We start from the raw sequence: 27,803 nt of genomic DNA, 5'->3' as shown, positions 1-27,803 counted from the left end.
TCTCGCTTAAGTTCCATTTGCTGCTCATAGAGTTCTCCAGGCAGCACTCTTTCTTATTTAGTTGTTCTTTAGCTCAAAAGGGTAAAAAAAAAAAAAAAACCAAACTTTTCTATGGAGCAGAGCTTTTTTTTATTCTTAGGCATGGGCTTAGCTACCAAGGGGGTAAAAAAAAAAAAAAGTTTTGACAGCGAATACAGTGCATCCATTGCTCTGGTCAGCCTCTGGCTATACCAATATGCCCAGAAAACAGGACTTACTTGTTCTCCAGCTTTGAGAGAGTCCTCATCAGTTATCAGTTCTTTTTTTGGGGGGGGAGGGGGAAAGGCAGGGCAACTGGAGTTAAGTGACTTGCCCAAAGTCACATGGCTAGTTTTTGTGTTAAGTGTCTGAGGCCGGATTTGAGCTCAGGTCCTCCTGACTCCAGGGTCTAGCCACCCCCAGTTATCAGTTCTAGGTTCTGATATGATAACCATAAATCTTGATGTCTTTTCCCTCTTGGACATCTGGGAGGAACATCTTCCACCCAAGGGAACATTCCTTGATTATTTAGGAGCCAGCAAGGCAGCTCAGTTTCTCCATAGCCATCTCTCTTAAGGACCTGGATGAAATTATTGTGATTATCCACAGCTATTAAAATTCTTGGCCAGTTGCCAGTCCTACCTAGGGTGAGGTCTGTGTTTCTAGCAGTCTTCAGGCAGGCATACCATCTGGTGCTCACCCTCCGTTTTCTCAAGCAATTCAGTGGGAAAAGGGAAAGGGGAGGAGAGCCCAGCACCTGCAACATTTGCTAAACTAGGTAACAAATTGACAATTTCTGCAAATTATACCATATATATTGTTTCTACAGAGAGACTGCTGTGGTGTCAAACTCAAATAAAAATGGGGGACCATTTATCAATAAAGATCCCTGAGAACCACATATAGACTTAGTTTTAAAATGTAACATTATCTATGTTTTATTGGATTCACATCAATTTTGTTAAATCTTTCCCAGTTACATTTAATCGAGTTCAGACTGTGCTTGGATGTGGTGTGAGCTTACTGAGGTCTCTGCAGTCTGCTCTGAGCAAGCTCCTAAAGTCATAAGGTGCTGTTCTACATCAGTAGTTTTGTCATCTGGGAGTTTACCTTTCTTCTCATCCCCAGCTTAGCACAGTGCCTGGCACATAGTAGGACTAATGCTTATTGACTGCCAAAACCCCATCCATACTAAATTCATACAGGTCCACTCCCTATCCCATGTCCTACTGTTCATCATAAAAATAATAATAGCTAGAATTTGCATAGCACTTGAAGGTTTACAAAGAACTTTTACAAATGTTATCTCATTTTATTATGTTCATACAAAATACATTCATCTACATATGTATTATATATTATATTATTATTTATTATATTATATTAGACATAGTATATCTAATGTAATATACAAGATATTTTATATTATGTGTACCTATGATATAGGTATAATTTGATATAAAGAATATATGAAACAGCAATATTATTTTAAGAATGATTTTGAGTGAATAGGTCATTTTGACTATTATAAATATCTGAATTAACTATGAAGGAAATATGAAGAAAGATGCTATTGGCATCCAGATAAAGAACTGATAAAAAGGACTATATATAGAAAAATTTTACATATATATGTATATATATACATATATATACACCCATTTGTGTCTAATGGTAACCATCTCTAGGTAGGGGGCAGAAATAAAGAAAAAGGATAAAAAGAAAAAATGTACATGATAACTGAATTATATATTTAAAAGGAATAGCAAGTTATACGTAATGAATTTTCATGTGAAATCATCTTTTTTTATTATACTGTGTTATGGAAATGCTTGTTTTATTCCATAAATTAAAAATAAATAAATGTGTGGAAAAAGGAATATCTGATGTCCATGCCCAGGGCAGTCACATCTAGCAAACTTTATACACACTCTCTTAGCTACTTACCATTCTCCACTGGGTGCAGTCTGCTCCCAGGGCCAGGCGTCACCCACTTTCTATGTCTTCTTTCATTCTGCAAAGCATCACAGGCTGCCCATAGAATCCAAGGATTAATCGCTGCACTACACTGTTTTTTAATCTATGGGGGAGAAGAGTTTTGACCACAGTCAGTCAGTAAGCATTTATTAAGCCCTACTACGTGCCAGGCTAGGGATACAATGAAAGGTAAAGGACAGTCCTCATCCCTGGGGAGCTCATGTTCTAATGGGGGAGAGAACATGCCAACAGCTGCATACAAACAAGGTCTATGCAGGCTAATGATGAAACAATTAACTAGAAATAAAAGGGGGGGGGGAAGGCTTCCTGTAGAAGGTGGGATTTTAGTTGGAACTCGAAGGAAGCTGGGGAAGCCAGTAGGAAGAGATTAGGAGGGAGAGCATTATGGGAATGGGATCAGCCAGTACGGATTCCCAGAGGTAAGGGGTGAGTTGTCTTGTTTGGGGAATGCAGTGACCCGTAGACAGGGTACGGTTCCTCTTCATACCCAAGGGCTATCAGGCTTGTCTTTTGTAGAGAATCACATATTTCCCATATCTGTATCACCAGGTAGGTGACATCCATCTGCCTGTTACTGCTAAGTAGTTGCAGTGGTGATGAGGGAGTGGGAATGAGCCAGGCACAGCACTAAGTGCTTTACAATGATTACTGCGTTTTATCCTTCTGACAGGTTCAACCCTACAAGGCAGGTGCTGTCTATGCCCATTTTGTCCTTGAGGAAATATAGGCAAACAAGTTAAGTGACTTGCCTTGATGTAAGTGTCTGAGGTTAGATTCGAACTCAGGTCTTCCTGGCTCTAGGTCTAGTGCTCTATCCACTGCCTTAGGGGAAATGTGTGTGTTTGCATGTGCGTGTGTGTACACGCATACATACATATATATGTGTGTGTGTACATACACACACACACACACACACATATATATATATGTATATGTATAAATCTCATTTGAGGTTTGATAGAGTCTGCTTTTGGCTTAATATCTTTCTTCAATTCAATTTAAAGAACATTTATTAAATCCATACCAGTCTTGGGAACGCAGAGACAACAATGAAAGGATCCTGAGGGGATACAATACATACACAAGTACACGAAACACTTACAGAGCAACACAGGGTTGTTGGAAGAGGGCCCAGGAGCCCTCCCGGGAGGATCAGGAATGGCCACGTCTGGGAGGTGTCACCTGAAGGCCCAGCATTCTAGCAGGTGAGGGGAAGAGCAAGTTCCAGATCAGGGTAGGTAGGGAAGGAGGGCTCTGCCTGTGCTAAGGCCTGGTGGGGGAAATGCCATGTGCAGAGAACGAGTAACAGGTCAGTTTGTAACAGAGAGTATGTAAAGGGGAATGACATGAAATCAGAATGAAAAGGTAGGTGGGAGCCAGACAGTGGACAGGCTCCTGTGTGAGGCTAAGTGTTCTATATTCTGTTCTTGACAGAATAGGGAGCCAAAGTTTTTGAGTATGGCCAGACTGATTGAGATGTTGTCAGATCACTGTGTGAAGACTGACAATTTGGAAGCTATGTGGAGAATACATCAGATAAGGAAGAGACTGGGGCTGAGGGGCAGGGAGGCTAACCGCAGGTTCTTGCTAGAATCTAGGTGAGAAATGATGAGGGCTTGAACCAGAGTGGAGATTATGGAAGTAGAGAAGAGAAGAGAGAAAGGTTGGTTAAGTGGAGATGAAGAGACTTAGCAACTAATGGGGCCTGGGAGCTTGTAGCAGCAAGCACCCTAAGCACGTCCTCAGGGTTTGCTGCCCGTACAGGTTCTTGGATCTGCTTTGTTAAAGGAAAGCAACTCAAAATGGGTTAACAAGCTTACTTTAATCAGTCAGACATATATCGTTTACCTTGTTCAGGGGAAAAAGGTCAGCACCCCAAACTTCAAAATATACAGACAGAATTATCAAGACAGAAACAGATCAAGTAGATAGCTTTCCAAACTGTCCAACCATTACATCCATACCCAGTCAACATCTGGGTTTCCACATCTGGGTTTTTCAAAGCCGGGGGACTCTCGACAACGGCTTCCCAGAATTCAGATCAAATCACACAACACTTCTCAAAGTGAGTCCCCAAACAAAGCTACACATCAGGGCTTATATAGCCTTCTCCTGGCTCAGAGAATGTAACAACCTTGTTGACTCACTGGCCAATCAAGAAGTATCTACTGAAAAACAAGCCTCCCACCCCAGGCTTCAGGTGCACTTTAGCCTAGGGGCAGGGAAGATCTTCCAAATTTGCATTTCCACTACAGAGCTGCAGGTGAGGGAAGAGTCAGGAATAAGGATGGGGCAGTTTCCTTTCTGTTTCTGTATTGCTGGAACCCAGCATGGCACCTGGTGCATAGTAGGATAGCAAGTGGGGACTGGACCTGTGATTTCACTAGTACAGGAAACTCCAATTAATTCTCCTCTGGTGCAGCTAGGTGGTGCAATGGATAGAGCACTGGGCATGGGGGCAGGAGGACCTGAGTTCAAATCCTGCCTCAGATACTAGCTGTGTGACCCTGGGCAAGTCACTTGACTGCCTCAGTTTCCTTATCTGTCAAATGAGCTGGAAAAGGAAATGGCAAATCACTCCAACATCTTTGCTAAGCAAACCCCAAAGGAGTCATAAAGAGTGGGACATGACTGAATACAAAGTTCCCTCATAGGCAGTAAGTAAATGCAATGCCTTGTCAGTAGCTTTTGTTATTCTATAGAATGACAGACTTCCTGACAACAGCAGCAGCAGGAGAACAACCGAATGTATTCTAAAAATACCTATCATGTGCAGGCTACTGTGCTAAGCAATGGCTGGGGGTGGGGAATATCAAGTTTAAAGCATATACAGTTCCCCACCCTCTCAGGGACCTGACAGAGCACTATCAATACGCTAGCTTGTGTTTTCTAGTGATACGAAGATGATTTAGCAGGACCATCACTTAGCTGGAATTCTTGACAATGCACCTGATGATAACAAGGCAGGTGAGTCCTCTCAGGTATTCTATGCTAAAACTACAGCTGCCCTTCTGGGTGTCCTTCAGCCCAGTCACAAATCCAAGGCTGACATCATTCAGAAGTTTTGCAAGGTCGATAAAAGTTTTCCAAACATTTCTGATAGCAGCTACTTAAAACCTAGACATGATTTCACCTCATGATAGTTCTCTGAGTGTGGCCAGTGCTTCTCCCCCACTCTCCAGCATCAGTACTTACTCATTATTGAGATATTGTGAGGCACCACTAATTCAAAGGGCAAAACTGAAACTTCTCAGTGGATAGACAGCTTTAGACTGGGAGCCTCCAGTCTGCCTAATGCTTCATTAGTGTCTCTTTCAGCTCTAACAACTTCTTTTCATGCAGGTAGCCCAGCCCCTCTAAGGTCATGTTGCCAATCATTTTTTTTTCATGAATTGTTGAAAAGTAGTCAGTGTCCAAGAAATCTTTTACTTGAAGCCTTTGCTCAAATCAGAGGTTCTTAACCTGGGGTCCAAAGACCCCTAAGGGGGTGTGTGGATAGATTTAAAAAGATCCATAAATTTGGATGAGAAAATAATCACATCCTTATTTTCACCAACCTCTAACTGAAAATTTGCATTTCCTTAAATTGTGAATATAAGCAGATTAATATTATTCTGAGGAAAGGTTCATAGGCTTTAGAATGCTGCCAAAGGGCATAAAAAAGGCTAATAACCTTTGACTTAATTAGGTAGAACTCTACTGGGTCAACATAGTCTTTTTTTTTTTTTTTTGCTTTTTGGAGGGGGGAAGGCAGAGCAGTTGGGTTAAGTGACTTGCCCAAGGTCACATGGCAGATTTAAACTCAGGTCCTCCTGACACCAGGGCCCGTGCTCTATTCAATGCACCACCTAGCAATATAGTCTTCTTGTCATGGGTTCTGAAAGCTTTCTCTCTGGAAGTCTAAAATGGAGAATGGCTGTATACCCAGCAAACAGGCCAAGGCAAACAGCATAGTGACTGGTCTACTAAGAACAAAGCATTATTCTTAACCCTATCATGCCTCATTCGTATTAAGGTCATGAACCTTTTCATCAACAGTATAATTTATTTTCCAATCTTTCCATGTAACTGGAAGGCTTTTCATTCACTTCTTGGAGTATAATTTAGAATTCAATATAGAGGTCTTTAGCACAATCCACATCCCCTAAGAGGCAATTCAGGATCCTTGAGCAATCATGTGCCATACCAGAATGAATGGCTTTCCATTTTGAGTATTAAACACATCAAATCCAGGTCCCCTGGGATTCTCTAGCAGTTGGCTTAGTTTTTTGACACCTATGGTTTCCATAGTTATTGGCAATTCATATTTCTCCACTCCTTCTAGGACAACAGTATCTCCTAAATATAATGATCATTTCCTGGGGCGATCCATCTGGGGCACAATGATAATATCTGCCTCTACGTCTGCCCGAGGACCTGCCTGTGCCACATGAAGGAGCACAGTAAGCCACGCCTCACATCTCTCTCTTTTAAAAATATTACAAAAGCATATTTTTGCCAGATCCTAGACCAAAACCTCTGGACCAATCAGCATGAGAAACCTTATCAGTTCTGAACTATCAATTTCTAAAAAAAAAACAAAAACCAAAACCCTTTCCCCCTGGCCAAAGTCCTAATCCCTTCCTTTGAGGGAATCCAACAAACAGATCAGGAATTCTATTCTCCAGGATGATCGAATCAGGCCTTTTATAACCTTTCCAGTTTCTTACGCCCTTCTCCCTCTCCATGTACTCCGCAGGCCAGTGGGACTGTGGCCATAGCCCACTCCTGGACTTCTTTCCCTCCTCATCTCTGCCTCCTGGCTTCAGTCACTTCCTCTCATCTTCTGAAGCTATTCCTGACATTAAGCTTAAGCATGCTTCTTCCTGATTTCCCTCCTCATTATCCCTGGTTCTGCTTTCCATGGCTTAACAGTCTCATCTCTCTTCTGCACAAAATTCCTTCCAATACTTGAAGACAGTTATCATGTTCTTTGGCAGGCAAAAAATTCTCAAGTCCTTTAACTGAGACTAATATGACAGATTCAAGAACCTTCCCCAGCCTGATTTATCAGCCTTCACACAGTCCAGCTTGTCAGCACCCTTTTTCAGCTGCGGTGGTCTAATAAGGGCAAAGGACAGAGGGACAGTCACTGCCTTGTTCCTGGAAACATTTTTTGCCTTCCATATCAAATTGCTGACTCATACTGAGCCTGCAATCTACTGAGATCATTTTCTGACAAATTCTTGTTCAGCCTGGCCTCCTGCACTTACAAAATTTCGTTTTTGCACTCAGGCATAAGACTTTATGTTTATCCCTATTGTATTTTATCTTGTTGTTATTGTCTGACCCTTCATGATCCTGTGGGCATGCCAGTGCTGGCCATGGGGTTTTCTTGGCAAAGATACCGAAGTGCTTTGCCATTTCCTTCTCCAGTGGATTAAGGCAAACAGTGGTTTAAGTGACTTGCCCAAGATCACCCACTTAGTAAGCATCTCAGGCCTGGTTTGAACTCATGGCTTTTTGACTCCCTGCCCGGTGCTCTATTTACTAAACCACCCAGCCGAACCTTTATATTATTAGATTTAACTGATCAAGATTTCTATGGATCTTGCCTCTGTCACCCAGCATGTTAAGTATCCCTCCCAGCTTTGTATCATCTGTAGATCTGGTGACCATTCATTTCATCTATGCCTTTATTCAAGTCATTGATAAAAATATTGAACAGGACAAATTCCTGGGGCACTGCACTGGGGACCTCCTGCCAAAGTAACAATGAATGATTAATGACAACTCTAGGAGTCTGGCAAATCAATCAGCTTTAAATCCATTGAACTGTATTATTGTCTAGTTCACGTTGATATTCTTGATTCTCATATCCCTATTCAGGAAACCTAGGAAAATCTACATTTATGACTCTCCAGTATACCGAAGGCAACTCCCCATTTGCAGGTATTCAGTCCATAACTTCGGGCATCTTGGAGTCAGCAACTCATCTTCCTGAATTCAAATCATCTGGCCTCAGACACTTCCCAGCTACGTGACCCTGGACAAATCACTTACCCTCGTTTGCCTCAGTTTCCTCATCTGTAAAATGAGAAGGAAATGGCAAAGCACTGCAGTATCTTTGCCAAGAAAACCCCAAACGGGGTCATGAAGACACAGTTGGAAAGCTGAACAACAAAGTTCATAACATTACAGGTGAAAGTTTTATTGAAAAGAGAAAAGGGGATAAGAAAGAAACCCGTGAATGAATAACTCTTGATTCCAAATCTGTAAATCCTCACTCATTTCTTATCCTCTATATGAAGGGTCTTCCACTAGAGGGTTTCTGGTGTGACTCTCTGCTGCCCTCTCCTGTTCACCCAGTGCTTCTTCTAATTTTTCTAATTGACAACATTCCTTTTGCAGGTAAGCTTTCCTTCCAGCCAGGTATGGCTCTTTCTCATCAGCAGGATTGTCTGTTGATCCAGGAAGGCCAAAATTCTCCTCGTCATTGGGTTTAGAAACTCCCAAGTTCTTTTTGTCCATCAGGAAATACTCCTTGTAACTCTAACAATGCAGGACCAGACCAGGAACAGTTTTGGCCCCTGCCTTCTTGCCCAGGGCAGGGTTTCCCTTGTCCTCCAGCTTCTGGAGAGTTCCCATCCCATCATAAATTTTGGGTTCAGAAAGGGGCAGAGGTGTGCTGATCAGTGTTTAACAACTGGATTTTCCCCACACCCAATACTTTTAAGTTCAATCAGCATTTTAAACATTTTGTCCATCACTTTCTTAGGTCTTGACAACCAGCAAAACAACAAATCAGTTTGTAGCAGCTTCGGATTTCTGAAGTGCAGATGCTTTCACTGATAGCTTAACAATCAACTTTGGCTAGAAGCCTGTCTCCAGCATTCCCCTAAATGGGTGATAAGGTGACTTTTTATTCTCTGACACCTAGTGTTGGTATCCCAGGATCATGGGACATTAGAAGTTATGAGGAAACAGACCTAGAGAAGGGAAGAGACTTTCCCAAGGCTATATAGGCCTCCATGGACTCTCCTGGACCTATGTCACCCTCCTGCTCCTGCTAGGAAGGACCCATATGCACAAACACCTGTTGGATGTCTTCCCCAGAAGACCTCCAGGCTTTTGCACAATACCTCCAATCTTGTAACGAACTTCCATTCCTAGACCCCCTACCTGTCAAAGTGAGCACCATCCTCCCTGGCTCCCTCTGCTTCTCATTGAAGTCTCAGCAGAGACTCTTGCCTTATATTTCAGTGAAAAGCTGAAACCACTTGCTGAGTTCTCTCTTTATTTCCTGTGATTCAGATACCTTCTGCCACTATCTCATCCTTTCTGTTTTACATAAGAAGGCTTGTGATGGAGAGTTATTCATCAAAGGGAACAAAACAAATTGCACTGTGATTTATTTATACAGTTTGGATTGAAGGGGGGGAAAGACACAGATCAAATGTCTAATGCATGTCATTCACAGAGAAAATTGTGCTGGTGTTATGGCTCTAAGCCAATTCCAGAACAAAAACCAGGCACTTGATTTTCAACTTTAATCAAACATAACATAATTGAGTAAATAACAAAGCCTCTACATGACTAAAGTAAACCATACTGATCTGATGAAACCATACTAATATGATGAATTAATCATATTAATACCCATTGGTCCTGTCATTACAAAACTATAAAAGTTCTATCTATGATTAAAATACCTTTGTTGCCACATTATAAGTACTCTTTACCTAATCTTTATTTATAGCTTGAACTGGGTAAGTTCTAGGAAAACTGTGGTCCCTTACTCTTAGAAGAGAATGAGTTAATGGTTCTTTCCTTCAGAGCAGTAGTTCTCAAAGTTTTTGGTCTCAGGACCCATTTACACTCTTAAAAATTATGGTTATCCTCCCTCCGCTTCGAATTTTTACGTAAGATATATAGGTATATATATATGTATGTATATATATTTTTCTAATTTCTAATGTGGTAAATTTCTAATAGGATAAATAGTAAGATATTCACACACATACATATGTACATAAACATATTCGAGATTATATATAACATACATACATATATGTGTATTTGTTTTGTTGTTTCAACTGTGTCCAACTCTTCATGACCCCGTTTGGAGTTTTCTTGGCAAAGATAACTGGAGTGGTTTGCAATTTCCTCCTCTAGTTCATTTACAGATGAGGAATGTGAGGCAAATAGGGTGAGGTGACTTGCCCAGGTTCACACAGCTAGTAAGCATACTCTAAGGCCAGATTTGAACTCTATCTCTCTCTGCATACATACGTAGACATGCATATGTACACATGTTACAGTATTTACCATATTAGAAATTAAAATGTCTTCATTTTATTATGAAAATAATTTTGATCTCGTAGACTAGCCCCTTCCTGAAAGGGTGTGGGGACTTTCAGAGGTCCCCAGATCACATTTTCACAGTTTGAGAACAGCTGCTTTGGAGAAAATCCTTAGAGGAAGAGCATTGAGCCATGTTCCAAGCAGGAATGGAATCCTCTCCCTGGGTCTTTAGCACATGCTAATCAGGCTAATTTACTTACTAGAAGAGAGCTCCAGAAATGTAAAACAAAGGTAAACAGAGCTAAGGTGCAATTTGTTTCCTAATTATATAAATCAGCCAATAAACTAAAGGTCAGCCCTGAAGATTACATAAGGTAGCTGAGAAAGGCTGAGGAAAAGCAAGATTCTTTAAAGGGCAGGCCAGCTCTGATTCCAAGGAAGTTGTAACTCTGCCTTCCAGTAATCTCCAGAACAGTCACCTTTTCATTATCTGCAAACAGTGTTGTTTGTTTAACCAGTCCAGTATTGGGTGCTGATCCCAGATGCTGCATATTATTGCACAAGATGTTACATATTACTCCAAACAAAAAATCAGCTCATGATGGGATGTGGAAGGAAATCCTTTCTTAAAGGGGGCCCACGGATCTTTGAAAGATCAGTTACCTCCTAAGGGAGGCAGAGAGAGCCCAGCTCAGTGATGAGAATTCTGCCTAATGATGGTGAATAAATGAGAAGTGCCAGCACTCAAATCTGGGTCCCTCATTTATACCTCACTTCTTTCTTCTTGAGACCACATAGGGCATCTAGGTTGGAATGGGAGAGAAGTAAACCGAGGTCTTACATTCTCCTTGGCACTGGCTAATTCTAATCACAGATTGCCTTTCTATTTCCTCCTGGTTAAAAGAAACTATATTATCCGCCTGAAATGGTTCAAGCAACATTTTGTCCTGGTCATCTTTGTTAATCCTGTCAGAAAGGGGCAAAGAGTCTGACCATGACAGGTGGGAAATTTATTGCAAAATTTCAGGGGCATCAGCGTTGCTAAATGAATTCTTATTTGGGTTTCAACAAATTCCAGGACACAAGTTACCATGGCCACTGTCAATTTCATGGTCACATGTGATACCTGGGACAGTCTGTTGTTATTCAGGCGTTTTCAGCCGTGTCTGACTCTTCATGACCCCATTTGGGGTTTTCTTGGCAGAGATACTGGAGTGGTTTGCCATTTCCTTCTCCAGTTCATTTTATAGAAGAGGAAACTGAGGCAAACAAGGTGAAGTGAGTTGACCAGGGTCACACAGCTGGTAAGTGCCTGAGGTTGGATTTGAACTCAGGAAGATGAATATTCCAGACTCTATCCACTTCTCTGTGCTCTCAGTCAGTTACTGACTGTATTACATACAAATCACTTTAGTTGAGCTCCACTAACAACCTGACAGTGTTGTCTCAGCCAAAGTGGACACAAGGGCTCTGCCTCAGAGCTTGGGGTCAGAATCTGGTGAGCAAAAAGGGAAAGGGAACCGAACTAACAAAAATGGAGGAAAGGGGAACAATGGGGATAAAGGTTGTGGAAGCAATTGGAAGGAAAAGCCTTGAGCTGAAGAGTGGAGAATAGCTCCACAAGTTTCTCTCTTGGCATTCTGAAGGCACCTTTGAAGCTAGCTACCCCATTAAAGACACAGCAACGAACTCCAGAGCTAAAAATACGCTAAGATGATGGAAATGAAGACTACAGCCAGCATCCATTTGCCAATCATCATCATTGAGGAACTTTGGCTATTTTTTCCCACTGGCCTTGTCTTCATTGGCTTCTTGATACGGTCATTCACTGTAAGGATGGCCTTTCGGGCTCCGTCCCACTTCCCCCGGCCCTGTAGACGATACTGGATTGGGGTACACGGTCCAAAGAACAAATGAAATGCCAGTTTGGGATCAGTGAAGACCAGCTGCAGCAGGTTGGGCCTCACGCCCACCAAGTCGGCAAGGTCCTCCATACATTCCATATAGTCAGTCTGGATGGTGTGGCGGGGGCTCTCCACGTATCTATGGGAAGGCAGACAGAAGCAATGACCCTTTATCAGTCTAACCAGTCACTCAACAAGTACCTACTGTGGGCTCAGCCCTGTGCCTAGAGTTGTGGGAGATACAACAGAGACACAGGAAATAACAGTACCCAGATGGCTGATACCGAATGGTGCTATAGTGATTTAAAGAAAGGGGGTATGGGGGCAGCCAGGTGGTACAGTGAGTAAGAGTGCTGGGGATTGGTTCCGGCCTCAGATACTTGGTGCCCACACAAAATAATTGGCTGTGTAACCTCGAGCAAGTTACTTAACCCCAATTGCTTAAGAAAAAAAAATAAAAAGAAAGGCAGAATGGCTAAGGGCTAGCTTAAGGTGTTAGGAAAGGCTTCAGCTCTGTTCCAGGATTTCCTGCTGTAGCTTGAGCCCAGAATACCTCCCCTCAATTCTCACTTTTCTCTGCCTAATTCCTGGATGTCTTTCAAGGCTCAGCTCCAATTCTGTCTCTTCTATAAAGCACTTCCTGATTTGTCCCTGAATGAAGTGATTTCTCTGCTCTGAATTAACAGGGTATTGGTCTGTATCTTATTACTCATTTATTCATTGTCTATCCCATACTAGTTACTGGTGTTTGAGAATTCATATCAATCAGTCAGTAAGCACAGGGTGTCACAGGGAACCTAGAATCAGGAAGATATGAGTTCGGATTTGGCCTCAGACATTTACTAGCCGTGGGACCCTGGGGAAAGGGCTTAATCTCCCTTTACCTCAGTTTCCTCATCTGTGAAATGGGAACAATAACAGCCCCTACCTCCCAGAGCTGTTGTGAGGATCAAACGAGACGATATTTTTAAAGTGCCTGGCACATAGTAGGTGCTATATTATTGGTGGTGGTGTTTGTTAAGTGCCTACTGTGTGCCAGATGTTATGCTAAGTGCTAGGGATACAGAGACAAAAGACAGTCCCTGCCCTCAAGGAGTTCACAGTCTAATGGGGGAAACAACATGCAAACATTTATGTACAAACAAACTATATCCAGGAAAAATCGGAAATAACTGACAGAGGGAAGGCACTAGAATTAAGAGGGGTTGGGAAGGCTTCCTGTAGGAGAGGGAGTTTTAGCTGGGACTTGAAGGAAGCCAGGGAAGCCAGGAGGTGGAGATGAGGAGGGAGAACATTCCAGGCAGGAGAGGCAGCCAGCGAAGATGCCTGAAGCTGAGAGATGGAGTATCTTTACTGGAGGAACAGCCAGAAGGCCAGTGTCACTGCCCTGAAGAGTGCGTAGGTGGGGGTGCACAAGGTGTAAGCAGACTAGAAAAGGAGGGACAGGAGAGCACCAAGCTATGAAGGGCTCTGAACACCACGGGATCTCATATTTGATCCTGCAGGCCACAGGGAGCCGCTGGAGTTTACTGAAGAGGGAGGTGATTTGTGCTTCAGAAAAATCACTGTAGTGTCTGAGTGAAGAATGGATTGTAGTGGGGAGAGACTTGAGGCACCCAGTCCCAGGTTATTGCAGTAGTCCAGGCATGAGGTGATGGAGGCCTGCTCTCTGTGCCAGAGGAGAGAAAGGGACATCTAAGAGAGATGTTATAGAAGTAAGATTGACAGGACTTGGGGCTGGGAGATAGTAAGGAACCTGGGGACCTGATGGTGGTGTTAGTACAGAAGTCTGAAGTGGAGACGGTTTACAGAGAAAGTAATGAGTTCAGTTTGGGACATGTTGAGTTTAAGCTATCTACAAGACATCCAATCTGAGATGTCCATTAATAGGCAACTAGAGGTGTAGTCAGAGGCACCTACCACCAATTCTCCTTTGTGCTAGATGAAAGGTGCGAGTCCCTGTGAAATTAGAGCCCCCAGCCTCAATGCTGAAGCCCACACTTGCTGCCTGGCTTACCCTCACAAGCATCTTGCCCGTGTGGAAGACCAGTGCCAGAGACAATGGCAGAGCTTTGGAGATCTGCCTCTCTAGACTTGTTTTATCCCTTTCTAGTGCCATACATCTTACTGCCTCGGGCATTTCTACCTGAATAGAGCAGCACTGCTCCAGGCAAAACATAACCACAATGACATGCTTCATTTCTTCCCCTCACCCTTGCTTGTGTTCATGGATTTCAGGTACAGGATTTGAGAAACTTCTCTAACCTGTCTTCCTTTACCCCTCCTCAGTTTGGTGGTAATTATACCAGACCTTTCTTTGTACAGCAACCTGTTGTTTTGTCTATATTAAAAAAAAAAAACAACTTGATTGATAGGGACAACATTCTGAACTATAAGGTCATTAGGAGTCAACTAAACATTGCTCCTGGCAGATCTAAATTGCATAGGTAATGAAATGAATAGATATCCCATAGACTCATAGAATGTTAGCATTGAAAGGGTCCTTAGAGATCATTTTGTCCAATCTCCTAATTTTAAAGATAAGGAAACTAAGACCCAGAAAAGTTGTGACTTGCCCAAGGTCTGATAGCCAGGAAGTGACCTTTAAAAAAAAAAAGATTTCTTACCTTTTGGCCATTTCTTCTTTAGTTTTAGTGATTTCTTCCATCATTTCACTTTGCGAAGGCAAGGTCTTTAGTCCTAAATCATAAACAAATAAATCAGCCCTCCAAAAGGTCAGATTCTCATTCCAGATGAATCAGTCAACAAATATTTACTCCACAGCACACTGTGCTGCCCCCAGTACAAGAATATAGTAGCCTTGGCCCCCAACTTCAAAGAGTTTATCCTGTAATAGTTCAAGTTTGAACCTAAGTAACCCCATCTCGATTTTCACAGGGCTTCTCTGAAAGCTAAAACTATAACAATGTTTAACTAGGAACAACCAACCAACTACCTATACCTTATATCCTGTTTGAACAGGTATTCCTCCCTACAGTGAATCGCCTGTAGTACATGTCATTTATATCTTGTTTTGATTGTCTGTGCCACATATCACGTATCTTCTTTTAAACCGTGAGTTTTTTTTTCTGTACTCTCAGATATTCCTGTACCTGGGAAGGCAGATGACCCCATGTATGACATATTTGAAGCGAGAAGGACCTGCCTTGAACACTATACAATACCCTTTCCCCTCCCCAGCCTCAGTTTCCTCATCTGTAAAATGAAGATAACAATAGCACCTACAAGGGTCGTAAGGTTTAAATGTGAAGATACTTGTAAACTGCTTTGCAAACCTTAAAGCACTACATCAGTGCTAATTTATTAATATTTCGAGTTAGTGTAGCCAGTCAGAGTACTGTAAGCTTGTCCTTTGATTTTTGTTGTTTTTCTTTTTTGGAGGGGGAAAGGAAGGGCAATTGGGGTTAAGTGACTTACCCAAGGTCACACGGCTAGTAAGTGTCAAGTGTCTGAGGTCGGATTTGAACTCGGGTCCTCCTGACTCCAGGGCCTGTGCTCTATTCACTGTGCCACCTAGCTGCCCCCATTGTTTTTCTATATAAGTCGGGCAAGAAAACTGAGTAGAGCTTGTACTCAGAGGCATCTCATATTTCTTCACCAGGGACTGTCTTTCAAGAGTTTTTCTTTCAGGTACCACAATAATATTCTACTCAATGGGTTGATCTCCAGAAGAACTCTAAGAGGTCACCTGGTCCTTTGGTAACTAGGGGGTCACAGAGAATAGAGTACTGGGCCTGGAGTCAGGGAGACCTCAGTTCAAATTCTGCCTTAGACACCTACTAGATGCGTGACCCTGGACAAGTCACTTAACCTCTGTTTGCCTCAATTTTTCTCATGTGTAAAATGGGAATAGCATTAGCACCTACTCCTCAAAGTTATAATAGTTATAAGGCACTTAGCACAGGGCTGGCATATAGTATACATTATAGATATGTATTCCCTTTTTGCTCCCTCTTTACCTAGTCCAAATGTATACTTAAGCAGGAATCCTTTCTATCACGTTGCTGGAAAAGCGGTCAGCTAGTCTCTGCTCAATGCCCTCCAAGGGTCTTGACTTTGGGGGCAAAATGAGTTTCTTCTTATGTTGAGCAGAAATCTGCTCAGGAAACCCCAACTTCCATATTCTCTCCCTACCTCTCCTCTCCTCTCTGCTGGATCTACCAAGCCATCTTCCCCCTTCATAGAACTTCCCATTTAGAAAGGGGAACATGGACTGGAGATGACATAGTACTGTTTATACTGCTTCCCTCACAGGATTGTGGTGAGCAGAGCACTCAGATGCTCCATAGGGGCAGGTAGGTGGTATAGCTGGTAGAGCACTGAGAACCTGAGTTCAAATCCCACTTCAGACACTTACTAACTGCGTGACTTTGGGCAAGTCACTTACCCTGATTTCCTTCTCCCACCAAAAACAAAAAATATTAAATACTCTATAAACATGAACTGTCATATTTGGTTTCAAGAGGAAATTCAAAGGAGCAAAATCAGCTCCCTTACAGGAGTCCACCTAATAATAGTGGGGCTTTATATCAGTGAGAAAAGAAACACAGTTATGTAAAACCACAATCAAAGCCCAAATCCTCAGGAGACCAATAAGCCTCCCCTTCTAAAACCTCATCCTTCAGGTGAAAGGCCAAAGGACCCCTCATAGGACATGCACTTTGGACATGGAAGTCCCAGAAACCAAGGGGGCAAGGTCAGAAAAAAGTCAAGAGGATTCTAAAGGAAATGGCTTTAAGCATTTCAGCTTTGAACCCATATTTCTTGGTGATCTACCATGCAGATTCTACCCCTTAGGAGTTAACTATAATGAGAACATTTATGACACACAGTGCCCCATTCTGTGTGGTTATGAATTTCTCACAGTATGTGAGAGAGAGTGCCAGGTATATGACTCAGTTGGTCCACAAGCATTTGTTAAATGCCTGCTGTATGCCAGACCTCTGGGAATACAAGAAATGAAGCAATTCCTGTTTCCAGTGAGCTTTCAGTCTGATCCAGGAAAGCAACACTGAAGTCTGAGGATGCTTTACTTAGGGCTTATTTAGTAACAATGGAACCCAAAAGCCTGCTCCCCCAATCCCTAACCCCAAACTCACTCCGTCTAAGCTCACTTTTATTGTCAATGGCACCTTAAAATATATATAATATATATATATATGTATATTTACATGCCATTGACAATAATTTAAATAGTGTGTATATATATATATATATTTTTAGGTATATGTTATATATGTATCTAAATTTGACAGGTTTATCCATTACATTTTTAATTTAACAGCTGAAGCAAGCAGATTCAAAGCACCAAATCCTGAGTACTGTGGTATGTGTACTTTTGTTAAACATGGATGGCCCCGGGCCCTTAGTCAAGCGGGAATACTAGACTACCTTTACAGAGTTTAGCAATTTCCTAAATGTTTTCCTGTTAAAGAAGCAGTCAAATCATGTTCCTGTTTTGTAAGTGAGGAAACTGTGGCCAAAGAATTCATGACCCAGGGCAGAGTGCTTGTGGATTGCTGGCAATAATCTAGGAACACAGCAGAACTCGAGGTCATAGCAGAGGAATTTTCAGTCTGATCCTTGGACTGAGTCAAGCCACTTCTCTGGGAGGGAGGCCTTATCTCTCTCACTTGCCCTTTCCCTTTTATTTTTATTTTCCAAATCTCAGTGTGGTGTGGCCACTAACCAACTTCCCTACCCTCCCAAGGCGGCTGCATTCCCTTCTACATGGCTGACCACTGCATAAGGCTAAAACTCTGTGGGAAGCACTCAGATGCAAATTTCTTTTTGGAGTGTAGAGAATATCATCATTTCACTTGCTCATAGATTCACTGGCATTTTCAGGAGATATTCCCTTGGCCTATTCTCTACTATCTTAGTCTCAAGTGTGGACCCCTTACTTTATGTTTAGACAGTTTCCCTATTCCTAGCAATAGTTCGGTTTATCTCAGAGGCAAGATTCTAGACAATCAAGCTAACAATCTATTTGAAATTGGGATTGTCCTAAGCCAGGTGTTCTTAGCCTGTTTTTGTCCTTATCAGTTTGGTGAATCCAGACCTCATTTCAGAATAATGTTTTTAAATAACTGAAGGAAATGCTAAATTTTAGTTAGAGGTTAGTAAAAATAACAATATGATTTTTTTCCCATCCAAGTTCACACACCCCCTGAAATTTAACTGTAGACCATGAAGCCCCCTCTTCTAACACAATGCTCTCCTCTCATATCAACCCACTTGAGAAAGTAGACTGTCCAACAAGAAATTGGGCTTCCAGGTCCATGCCATTGGTGGGAAAATGACCCATCATACAATTCTACTGCTGGCAGATTTAGGGGAATAATTGGAATCTTGGAAATGTCCCAATTCCTTCCCTACCATCTGCTACTCCTTTTCTGTGTGCTACCATAAACAACTTCATGGGGGATGGGAGGAGGAAGAAAAGAAGAATTTTCTTAAATATTCCTGCCAAAACATGTTCCAACCCCAATTCGAGATCACTAATGGTGGAAGAATTCAACATCTCATAGGAAATCTGTAGGTGATAAGGTTTTGTGAAGTTAGCTAGGTTGGTTCTTAGAAACCAGATAGTCTCCAGGCCCATACAAAAAGGATTTCTGGGATCACTGACCCTACCCCAGTTCAGGCTCTCTCTAGCAAAGCCTTTGTGAGTACAGGTGTATTTTCATACCATGATGAGATGTGGTCTTCATGATAATAACTTTTTGTTATCGCCGATTTTTAATGAAGGATGCAAAATCATCTTATCAATAAATGGCTTAAGGAAATGGCTAATACAATGAAAATGATCATTGTGATGATGCTAATAATAGCACATATGAAGCTAGGTAGTATAGTGGATAGAGTGCTGGGCTGGGAAGATGCATCTTTGTGAGTTCAGATCTACTCTGGGCAAGTCACTTAACCCTGCTTGACTTGGTTTCCTCATCTGTAAAATGAGCTAGAAAAGGAAATGGCAAACCACTCTGGTATCTTTGCCAAGAAAATCCCAAATGGGGCCATTAAAAGTTGGACCTGACTAAAATGACTGAACAAAAACAATAAAATAATAACAAAAGAGAAGTGATAGAAAGAGGAAAAATTAAAGACTGGAGATCTAAATTCTTTGGACTTTTGTTCCTGGCTCAACGAGGTTTCACTTTGTATTTATAGCAGGCCTCTGCTTTGCTTTTATATACCTGTAACATTGGTTAAATAATACAGATTTGTTTTGCAAGAATGTTGTGAGATATAACCACTTAAGCCAGGTTATTATTACCATGGAGTTGATGAACTTAAAACAAATCTTGATAACAGTATTTCATTATAATTGCTTTGTTTTGCAACCCCATGTGTTTTATTACGTGCATTTCAAAACATTATTCTGAGAAGGCAAAGGGTTCGTGACACAGAAAAATGCTAAGAACTCCTGAGCTAAGAGTAAATAATCATATAGCTTCTAGCTGCTTATAAGCAGAGTCTGAAAACGAATTAAATTCAAACAATTTCCTACTGTTTCTCCAAGTTATTGTACCTGAAATCAGTATAATAAAATTCCTTCCTACAAGCCTGTTATCACTTACCCTTAAATACCTGTGTTGCCCAGCGGCCCTGGAGTTCTGAAATGGGCATGATGGCTCCAAGTGGCTGGATCAGGCCAATAATAGCAAGTGTTGGTTTCTCCAGATTAGGAGGGAATACCCTCTTATACAGGGAAATCTTATTCTTCACCACCCTGACAGAGTCTTCAAGGAAGGGGAAGTCAAAGCTATAGCCCGTAGCGAAGATAACGACATCAATGTTATCCTCTCTTGTGCCATCTTCAAAGATGGCAGCTGTCCCTGTGAATTCCTTTACATTTGCCTTGATTTGCACTAGGCCAGAAATAATTCTGTTGGGCAGGTCATCATTGACTGTTGGGTGCTGGCTCAGAGCTCTGTGTAGAGGTAGCAAGAGGAGGGAAGCAAGAGAAAGGAAAGGGGAAAAAAAAAGAGAAAGATTATCTAATACCAAGTAGATGAGATTTTGGGTTTCAGTAACATTCTAGTGCTTCTCAAGGGACATGGAAACAGTTTGTGCTATTCTGTCATCTGTCCTGTAAGTATATACTGGTATGGCATAAATTAGAGCTTCTTGGCAGAAAAGATGAAGTTACTGGTGCCCCTGGATGGCCTAGAACCTGAAGGCAAAAGGGGGAAAGTAAGAGGAAGACTGGAAAAGAGACACAACAGAAGTAGTGTAGGGCTAACTTGGGTTTGAATATCACCTCAGACACTTACCAGCTGTGTGGTTAGGACAAATCACTTAATCTTTTCATTTTCTTATCTATAAATGGGGATAATAATACTTGCATTACCTTTCCAAACAGGATCAATGTGAGGAAAGTGATTGGCAAACTTTAAAACATTATATAAGGGTGAGTAGTTATTACTGGAGATTGTTTATGGGATCTACCTCAAGGGCAGGCTGATATTATTTGATTCAGTTGCAAAAAAAACAACTGTACGATGTGCAGTGTTGGGAACACGTGACTAGAAAACAGTTTACTGTGGAATAATCCTGGTGTTTTTCATGGAATATATTAATGTGAACTACCAAAACACCCGCCCCCCCCCCACCTATTGTGATTGATTTGGGGGCTGCATGAACTGAAATAGAGTATCCAGAATGACAAGGCGATAGCCCCACTAGACTCTGCACCATGACATCTAGGGTGTTGTATTATACCTCAGTGAAAAGGCCATTGAGAAGCTGGTCCCTGTTTACTTGTTACCTTCCTGGCCTACTGTTTACTTATTAACTGGGCAGCATAGATGGCCTGATCATTCTACTTCTGGGGATGCCTTTTTATTCCACCAACTCAGCTCTTACTTCCTATTTGACAGGCTAGGAGCATACCTGTGCATAGGCTTCAGACCATACATTTCGTGGTCAAACCTTGCATTCATCTTATTTTCCAAAAATGCATTCTTTGCAGACAGGCTTAAGAACTGTGCGATAAAGCTTCTAAATCGGGTATTGATGATAGCATCAATAGGATATCCATTATCTCCCACGCGATTTAGTACCCATGCACCTCTCCTAGTGCTGAGGAAGACCTGGGGAGAACAAAACACCAGTTTTATCAAGTCCCTGCTCAGAGACATTCAATGACTCCCAACTACCTACTGGATAAAATCCAGACTAACCTTCATTTGATATCCAAGACATTCCAACAGACCACTTCCAACCTATCCATCAATTCTAATTTTTAGCTACTTATCTTTCCAAAATTTCCAATTCAGCCACAGTGGTCCCATCATAAACTCTACCTCCTTGATTTTACTCATCCTATCTCCCCTGCTTACAATCATCTCTTTCTCTGCCTATTGCAAACCCTAGTAAGGGGGTGGCTGGGTGGCGTAGTGAGTAAAGCGCCGGCCCTGGAGTCAGGAGGACTCGGTTCTGGCCTCAGACACTTAGCACACACCAAAAAAAAAAAACACTAGCCGTGTAACCTTGGGCAAGTAAGTTACTTAACCCCAATTGCCCTCCAAAAGGCTAAAAAAAAAACCCAAACCCTAGGAAGGTCCAACTCAACATGGGAGAGAGGCTCTATGAGGTCTTCCCAGATCACTGTAGTCCACAATTACTTCTCTTCCAGAATAACTCACAAAGCATTTATTTTCTTCATCATTCATCTGGGAATTGATTATGCATTTCATTGTAATTTCTCCTACATTGCTCTTTTGAATGATTATCTTTTGTACAAACGTATTTATATTTTATTTTCCCAACTAGACTGAAGGTCCTTGAGAGCAATGTCTTAGACTTCTTTATATTCTCCACAGAGCCAAGCACAGTACCTAGCACAAAGCAGATGTCAAGAAATGCTTGTTGATTGATTGTCTGATGGAAAAATTAAATTTCTAGTAGGACCTCAGGAAGTTAATAAGGTGGTGTGTGCATACTGTCATTCTGCCTCAGTTATCTTTGTCTTTGTCTCTGTTTCTCCATTTTTATTACTACTACCCTAATTCAGTCCTTGTTACCTTACACTGGTCTCCTTCCCTCTCTCCAATCCCTCCTTCATTACAGCTGCCAAAATAATTTTCCTAACACTGAGCTCTGAACACTGATTCCCATCTTAAAAAAAAAAACTTCAGTGGCTTCCTATTGTCTTTCATATAAAATAAAACCACCTCAGCCTGGACCTCTATAACATGGCCCCGCTCTGCTCTAATTTCCCCCTCCTTCCACTCTTGTACTGTACATTCCAGCCAAACTGGGTGAACGGCCGTTCTCCAAACTCAATATGTTTTGCCTACTTTTGTGCACTCATACATGCTCTCATTCTTGGAATGCCCTCCCTCCCTTCCTCATCTCTGCCTATTGAAATGCATTTCCTTCCCAACTTGGCTCAGATGTCATGTTCTCCATGAAGCCTTTCATGATCCCTGTTCCCTCTTTGAATGTTCTCTCTCCCTGCTCAGATTTTTCTAGATATCTTCTCTACATCTATATCTCTCCTTTGCTCCCATCACAAGCTATCATCTCTCTCTATGCTCTTCTCTCCAGTCTCTTGCCCCTTAAATTTATCACTAATCTTGCTCTGATAACATCTAGCCTTGGATTACTCCAACCCATCCGCTTTGCTTTTAGTCACATGCTACTGAAAGAAGCTGGAGAAAACCATGAAACCATGTTGACCAAGCCCACTACGGATCCTCTACATCATCCCGATTGGGGCATTGCAATCCTTTTAGAATTTCCTTATCAACTCACTATTCCCCTCACTGTAGCAGCTCTCCTCTAACTTCTCACTGCTTCTCCTTCCCCAAAACCTTATCTGAGTACCTGGTCTCATTTTGTTGAAAAAAGTCAAAGCTATTTGCCAAGCTCTTCCTCTTCTCTCGTCTTCCTCATCTCCCATCACTCAGATGCTTTTCACCACTTCTTGTCAAGAAAGACCTCTCTGTGCACAAGTGATCCCATGTTCTCCAGGAGTTTGCTTCCTCTATCACTGCATATCTCTCTCCTCTCTTCAAAGTTTCTTTGTCTACCAGCTGCTTCCCTGCTGCTCACAAGCATGCCTATGTCTCTCCCATCCTCAAAAACCCTGTCTCCTTTTGTGGCTAAATGCAAGAAGGTCCTCTGTCACAGGGGCCTCCACCTCCTTTCTTCTCTCTTCTTAACTCTCAGAAGTCAGTCTTCTGACCTTATGATTCAATTGAAATTCTCTTTCCAAAGTTATCAAAGATCTCTTAATTGCCAGGTCTAATGACCTTAATGCTCATCCTTGTTGACCTTTCTATAGCCTCTGACCAGCAGTGGTCTTCTCCTTGCTACCCTCTGGTCCAGGGACACTGGCCTTCTTGCCCCTCACATGAAACACTCCATCTCCTGACTCCATGTATTTTCACTGATTGTCCCCCATGCGTGGAATCTTCTCCCTCCTCACATCTCCACCTCCTCCAAGTCCTTCAGTATAAAATTCCACCTTCTATAGGAACTCTTTTCTGGCCCCTTTTCATGCTAGTGCCTTCTGTCTGATGGTCATCTCCAATTTATCTCATATATGTCTTGTTTGTACATAGTTTACAAGTCATTTCCCTTATTGGAATATGGGCTTCTTGAGACCAAGGACTGTCCTTTGTCTATTTTTGTATCCCCCCAACCCCCACACACACCCCAGGCTTAGCATAGTGCCTGACACATGGTAGACACTTAATAAATGATTGACTTAACTTTTCACTTCAGTCTGCAATTTGTAAAAACCCACATTAGTACACTTTGCTTTAATCCAACCCAATACATGAAAATTTGGGTTTAGAAAACAAACATAGACATAGAAAACATTAGGAGATGACTATTGCTTTGAAAAAAAAGATTTTCTCTTTTTTTATAAAAGCATTATGCCACAGGATTTTAAAAAAAGGGTTTTCTTGTGTTTAATTTAAAAGTATGATTTTATGATGGAAAGTCAATATCTAGCATGAATATTCATTTTTCATAGACATCATTTACATACAAAATTCACACTGCTACACACCCTCATTATGAGGCCTGAAGAACTATGAAGCTCATAGTTTCTATAAAAATATTTTTCCCTGCTTTTGAAATATTTTGACAATATGGTTACATATTCTTTAGTCCCTGACTCAAACATTGATTTGCATAGTTTTTCAGGATTCCCTCTGCTATAAAATGTAAGGTGTCATCACTGACTTGATGTCATCTGGATCCCAGATACTGTCTCCATTTCACAGGTGACTAAGCTGATTTAGTCTCCTTGATGGCACAGATTTTGCCCATTTTTGTGTGATGATGGGTTGGAGTCAAACAAAGCAAATGATTCATGGCCTCAAACCTGTTTGGCTGTGTTGCTGATCTCCACGGCTAGATCTCCTCCAGAATTCCCAATGCCAATCACAATGACTCGCTTTCCAGCAAATCTCTGTGGATCTTTATAGTCTCGGCTGTGGAAGTACTCACCTTTGAACTTCTCTATCCCTGAGAACCAAAAGCAGAGTGATTTCATGAGGAGGGCAAAGACCATCTAAGGCTCATTTGACATTATTTCTCTTACATGTAAGAACACTGGCCAATGATACGTTGTCTTCTTTTTTCCCACCTACAACATAGCTACTCTACAGAACTTTACATGTTCTCCATTAGCTTCAGCCCAGAGCTCTGTTGCTTCCATGTCACAAACAAGTTACTTGAACCATGATTTGTCTTCTGTGGAAAACTTTCTTCCCTCATCTCTTTCACTTTACCCCTTATATCTCTTTTGCCTTTTTGAAGTCCTCTCTCTGTAGATCTTCGAAAACATCTTGCCTGAGGCCAAAGAGGGATCAATCAATATTTTCTTCTGGCATAGAAATATTTTTTCCTTCATGGTTGACAAATTCTAAATTTCCTCTATATTCCTACAAACATACATTTGTGGCCACATCTATTCATAAAGATTTGTTATAGTTGAACTAGGTTTCAATTAAGACCTGGATTCAAATCCTTTTCTCTGCCACCCACTACTTATTTGACCGTGGGCATCTTATTGGACCCAATGGTTTCTATGATTCCTTCTAATTCTAAATCTATGATTCTATGATATTTCATAGCCCCAGTATCTCAGTTGGAAAGGCAACTCTATAACATCTTCTCACTACTTTTTGTTCCCCAAGAATGTTAAGGTAATAGTGAGATAATATAGGTCAACCTCTGATCTTCCTTATTGACTTGATAGCTAAATCCTTGACAAAGGTAAGGGTATAGTCATCTCCCTAAGGTAAAATATAGAAAATCAGGGTAAATTGCAGCTTCTTTGCCTGATTTTCACTCATTGGCACAGGAAATACAGCTTGGTGGAATCTGGCCCCAACCCTCCTAGATCCATACCTGAAAGGCTCGGGTAATACATGGAGAGCTCAAGGTCCTTTCTTCTTGGGTGACTTACCAGGGAAGCACTCCAGGGGCAGGTGAGCATTGGTGTGATGGCCAGTGCAAACCATGACTCCATCAAAGACATTCACTTCTCGCTTCCCATTAGATTCAGTGACTATGTCCCATTGGCCTGAAGTGGGAAAATCAGGTCGCCTCTTCACACTGCATACAGTAGTCTGGAAAGAAATGGGATAGATGCTGTAAATTGGTGTTAGACTTCCACCCTGAGAAGGGATGAATATCCAAGCACAATGTTAAATTCCTTACTGCAGAGAGCAAGGGCATCCCCAGTACAATGGGGACCACTGAATGGAGAGAATGAGTTTTGAAGGACTCTGCCAATGAGAACTATTTCCCAGAGAGGACTACATCATAGGTCAAGAGTTAGAGTCTCATGCCTTACTCTGATGAATGTTTTTCTTCTCTAAGGTCAAAATGAGACAATTTCCATAAAGGAAGTTGTTTAATTCTGATAGTACTAATCTGCTAGGCTGAGTTTCTAGGAAGAGCAGATGAGTATTGCCCTTTTTTCTTTCCTTTCTCACTTATTATTTTAACTAAAATTATTTTTATTTTAAAACAATTTATTGATTACTTTTCCAGATAAACTTTTTTTTAAAAAACAGGTTACTTTTCCAGACCCAACCTGCACTTATACAGTGAATTTTTCCTTGTTAAGAAGATAAAACAAGGGGCAGCTAGGTGGCGCAGTGAGTAACAGTGCCGGCCCCAGAGTCGGGAGGACCCGGGATCGGTTCTGGACTCAGATACTTAACACCCACACCCACACCCCCACACCCACACCCACACAAACTAGCTATGTAACCTTGGGTAAGTTACTTAACCCCAATTGCTTAAAAAAAAAAAAAGAAGATAAAACGAAGAAAATCAAGAGATCATATCTGGCAGCATTCATGATTCCAAGTCAATTAAATCTATCTTCCATGATTTGTTTAGCCATTCCCCAATTGATGGGGATACACTTTGTTTCTATTTTTTTGTTATCTAAAACTGCTACCATGAAGATTTTGGCACGTATAGGACTTTTTTTCCTTTGACCTCCTTGTGGAATACATTTAGCAGTAGAATCTCTAGATGAGAGGGTATGAACAGTTTTGTTATTTTTTCTATATAATTACAACTTGGGTTTTTTTTTCTGCTATGGTTGGGCCAATTCAAAATTTCAATAATAATGTATCAGTGTGCCTGACCTCCTTTAGTCCCTCTAAATTAACTATTTCTATTTTTTGTTATTTTCGCCAAATTTCTAGTTGTGGGGTAAAACCTAAGAGTTACTTGTATTTATCTTTGAAGCACATTTTCATAAAGTTGTTGAAAGTTAGCAATTTTTCTTTTGAAAACTGTTTATATTATTGGACCATTTATCTATTTGGAAATAGCTCTTGGTCTTATATATTTGTATTAATTCCTTATATATTTTTATATTAGTATTTTTTCTATTTCAGCTATATTAATTTCATTTGTATAAAATATTTTAAAATTTTATGTAGTGGAAATCATCTATTTTCTCTTTTAGGATAATACCTCTCTTGTTTGCTTAAGAATTCTCTATTTTACAGAAATAACTGGCCGTGTAACCTTGAGCAAGTTACTTAACTCCAATTGCTTAAAAAAAAAAAAGAATTCTCTATTTTGTCATAGTTGGGAAGGGTATGTCCTTCTATTCTCCTCTATTTTAAATGACATTCTTTTATATTTAGGTCTTGTAGTCATTTAGGATTTATTATGGTATCTCATATAGAATGCTGATCTGAACATTTTTTTTAACATACTACTTTACAATTTTCCTAGTTATTAAAGTACAGGTCCATCTCCAAATAATTTATGTATTAAATTTATTGCTACTGAATTAATTTTTTTGTATTATTTTATTATTTTTACTGATCTACTTTTCTGTTTTTAAACTGAACTAAGTAATGTTGATGATTACTACTTCATATTATTGTTTGAGGTCTAGAAGTCCCCATTCATTCCTATTATTTTTTCCATTTTTTCTACTGAGATTTTAGACTTTTTGCTCTTCTAAATCATTGCCATAGCACTACATTCATAAATTAAGTAGTTTCAGCAATTTTATTATATTGGCATAATCCCTACCATGAACAAAGAAGATTCCTGCAATTATCTTTCTTT

The 27,803-nt window shown here is 41.1% G+C and overlaps 1 protein-coding gene across 4 annotated transcripts in view; it reads right to left on the bottom strand.

The window, feature by feature from the left end:
- Positions 1-11,298: 11,298 nt before the first annotated feature.
- FMO5 (flavin containing dimethylaniline monoxygenase 5) overlaps positions 11,299-27,803 on the bottom strand; it is an 82,020-nt gene continuing 65,515 nt past the window's right edge. For all 4 annotated transcript variants that reach the window (XM_069090192.1, XM_069090190.1, XM_069090194.1 and 1 more), the window contains exons 4-9: positions 25,663-25,825; positions 24,574-24,716; positions 21,123-21,322; positions 19,808-20,160; positions 14,831-14,903; positions 11,299-12,342 (exon numbers count right to left, since the gene is read on the bottom strand). In XM_069090192.1, the coding sequence (XP_068946293.1) occupies positions 11,997-12,342; positions 14,831-14,903; positions 19,808-20,160; positions 21,123-21,322; positions 24,574-24,716; positions 25,663-25,825 (1,278 nt within the window). In that variant the 3' untranslated portion in view covers positions 11,299-11,996. The remainder of the gene's footprint in view (positions 12,343-14,830; positions 14,904-19,807; positions 20,161-21,122; positions 21,323-24,573; positions 24,717-25,662; positions 25,826-27,803) is intronic.

Source organism: Petaurus breviceps, unplaced genomic scaffold, assembly GCF_028583685.1.
Source record: "Petaurus breviceps papuanus isolate PSGF00001 unplaced genomic scaffold, PetGlider_PUasm1.0 186, whole genome shotgun sequence".
NCBI classification, from domain to species: Eukaryota; Metazoa; Chordata; class Mammalia; order Diprotodontia; family Petauridae; genus Petaurus; species Petaurus breviceps.
Note: the sequence above shows the minus strand (reverse complement) of the source record. Positions and strands in the feature narration are given on the sequence as shown.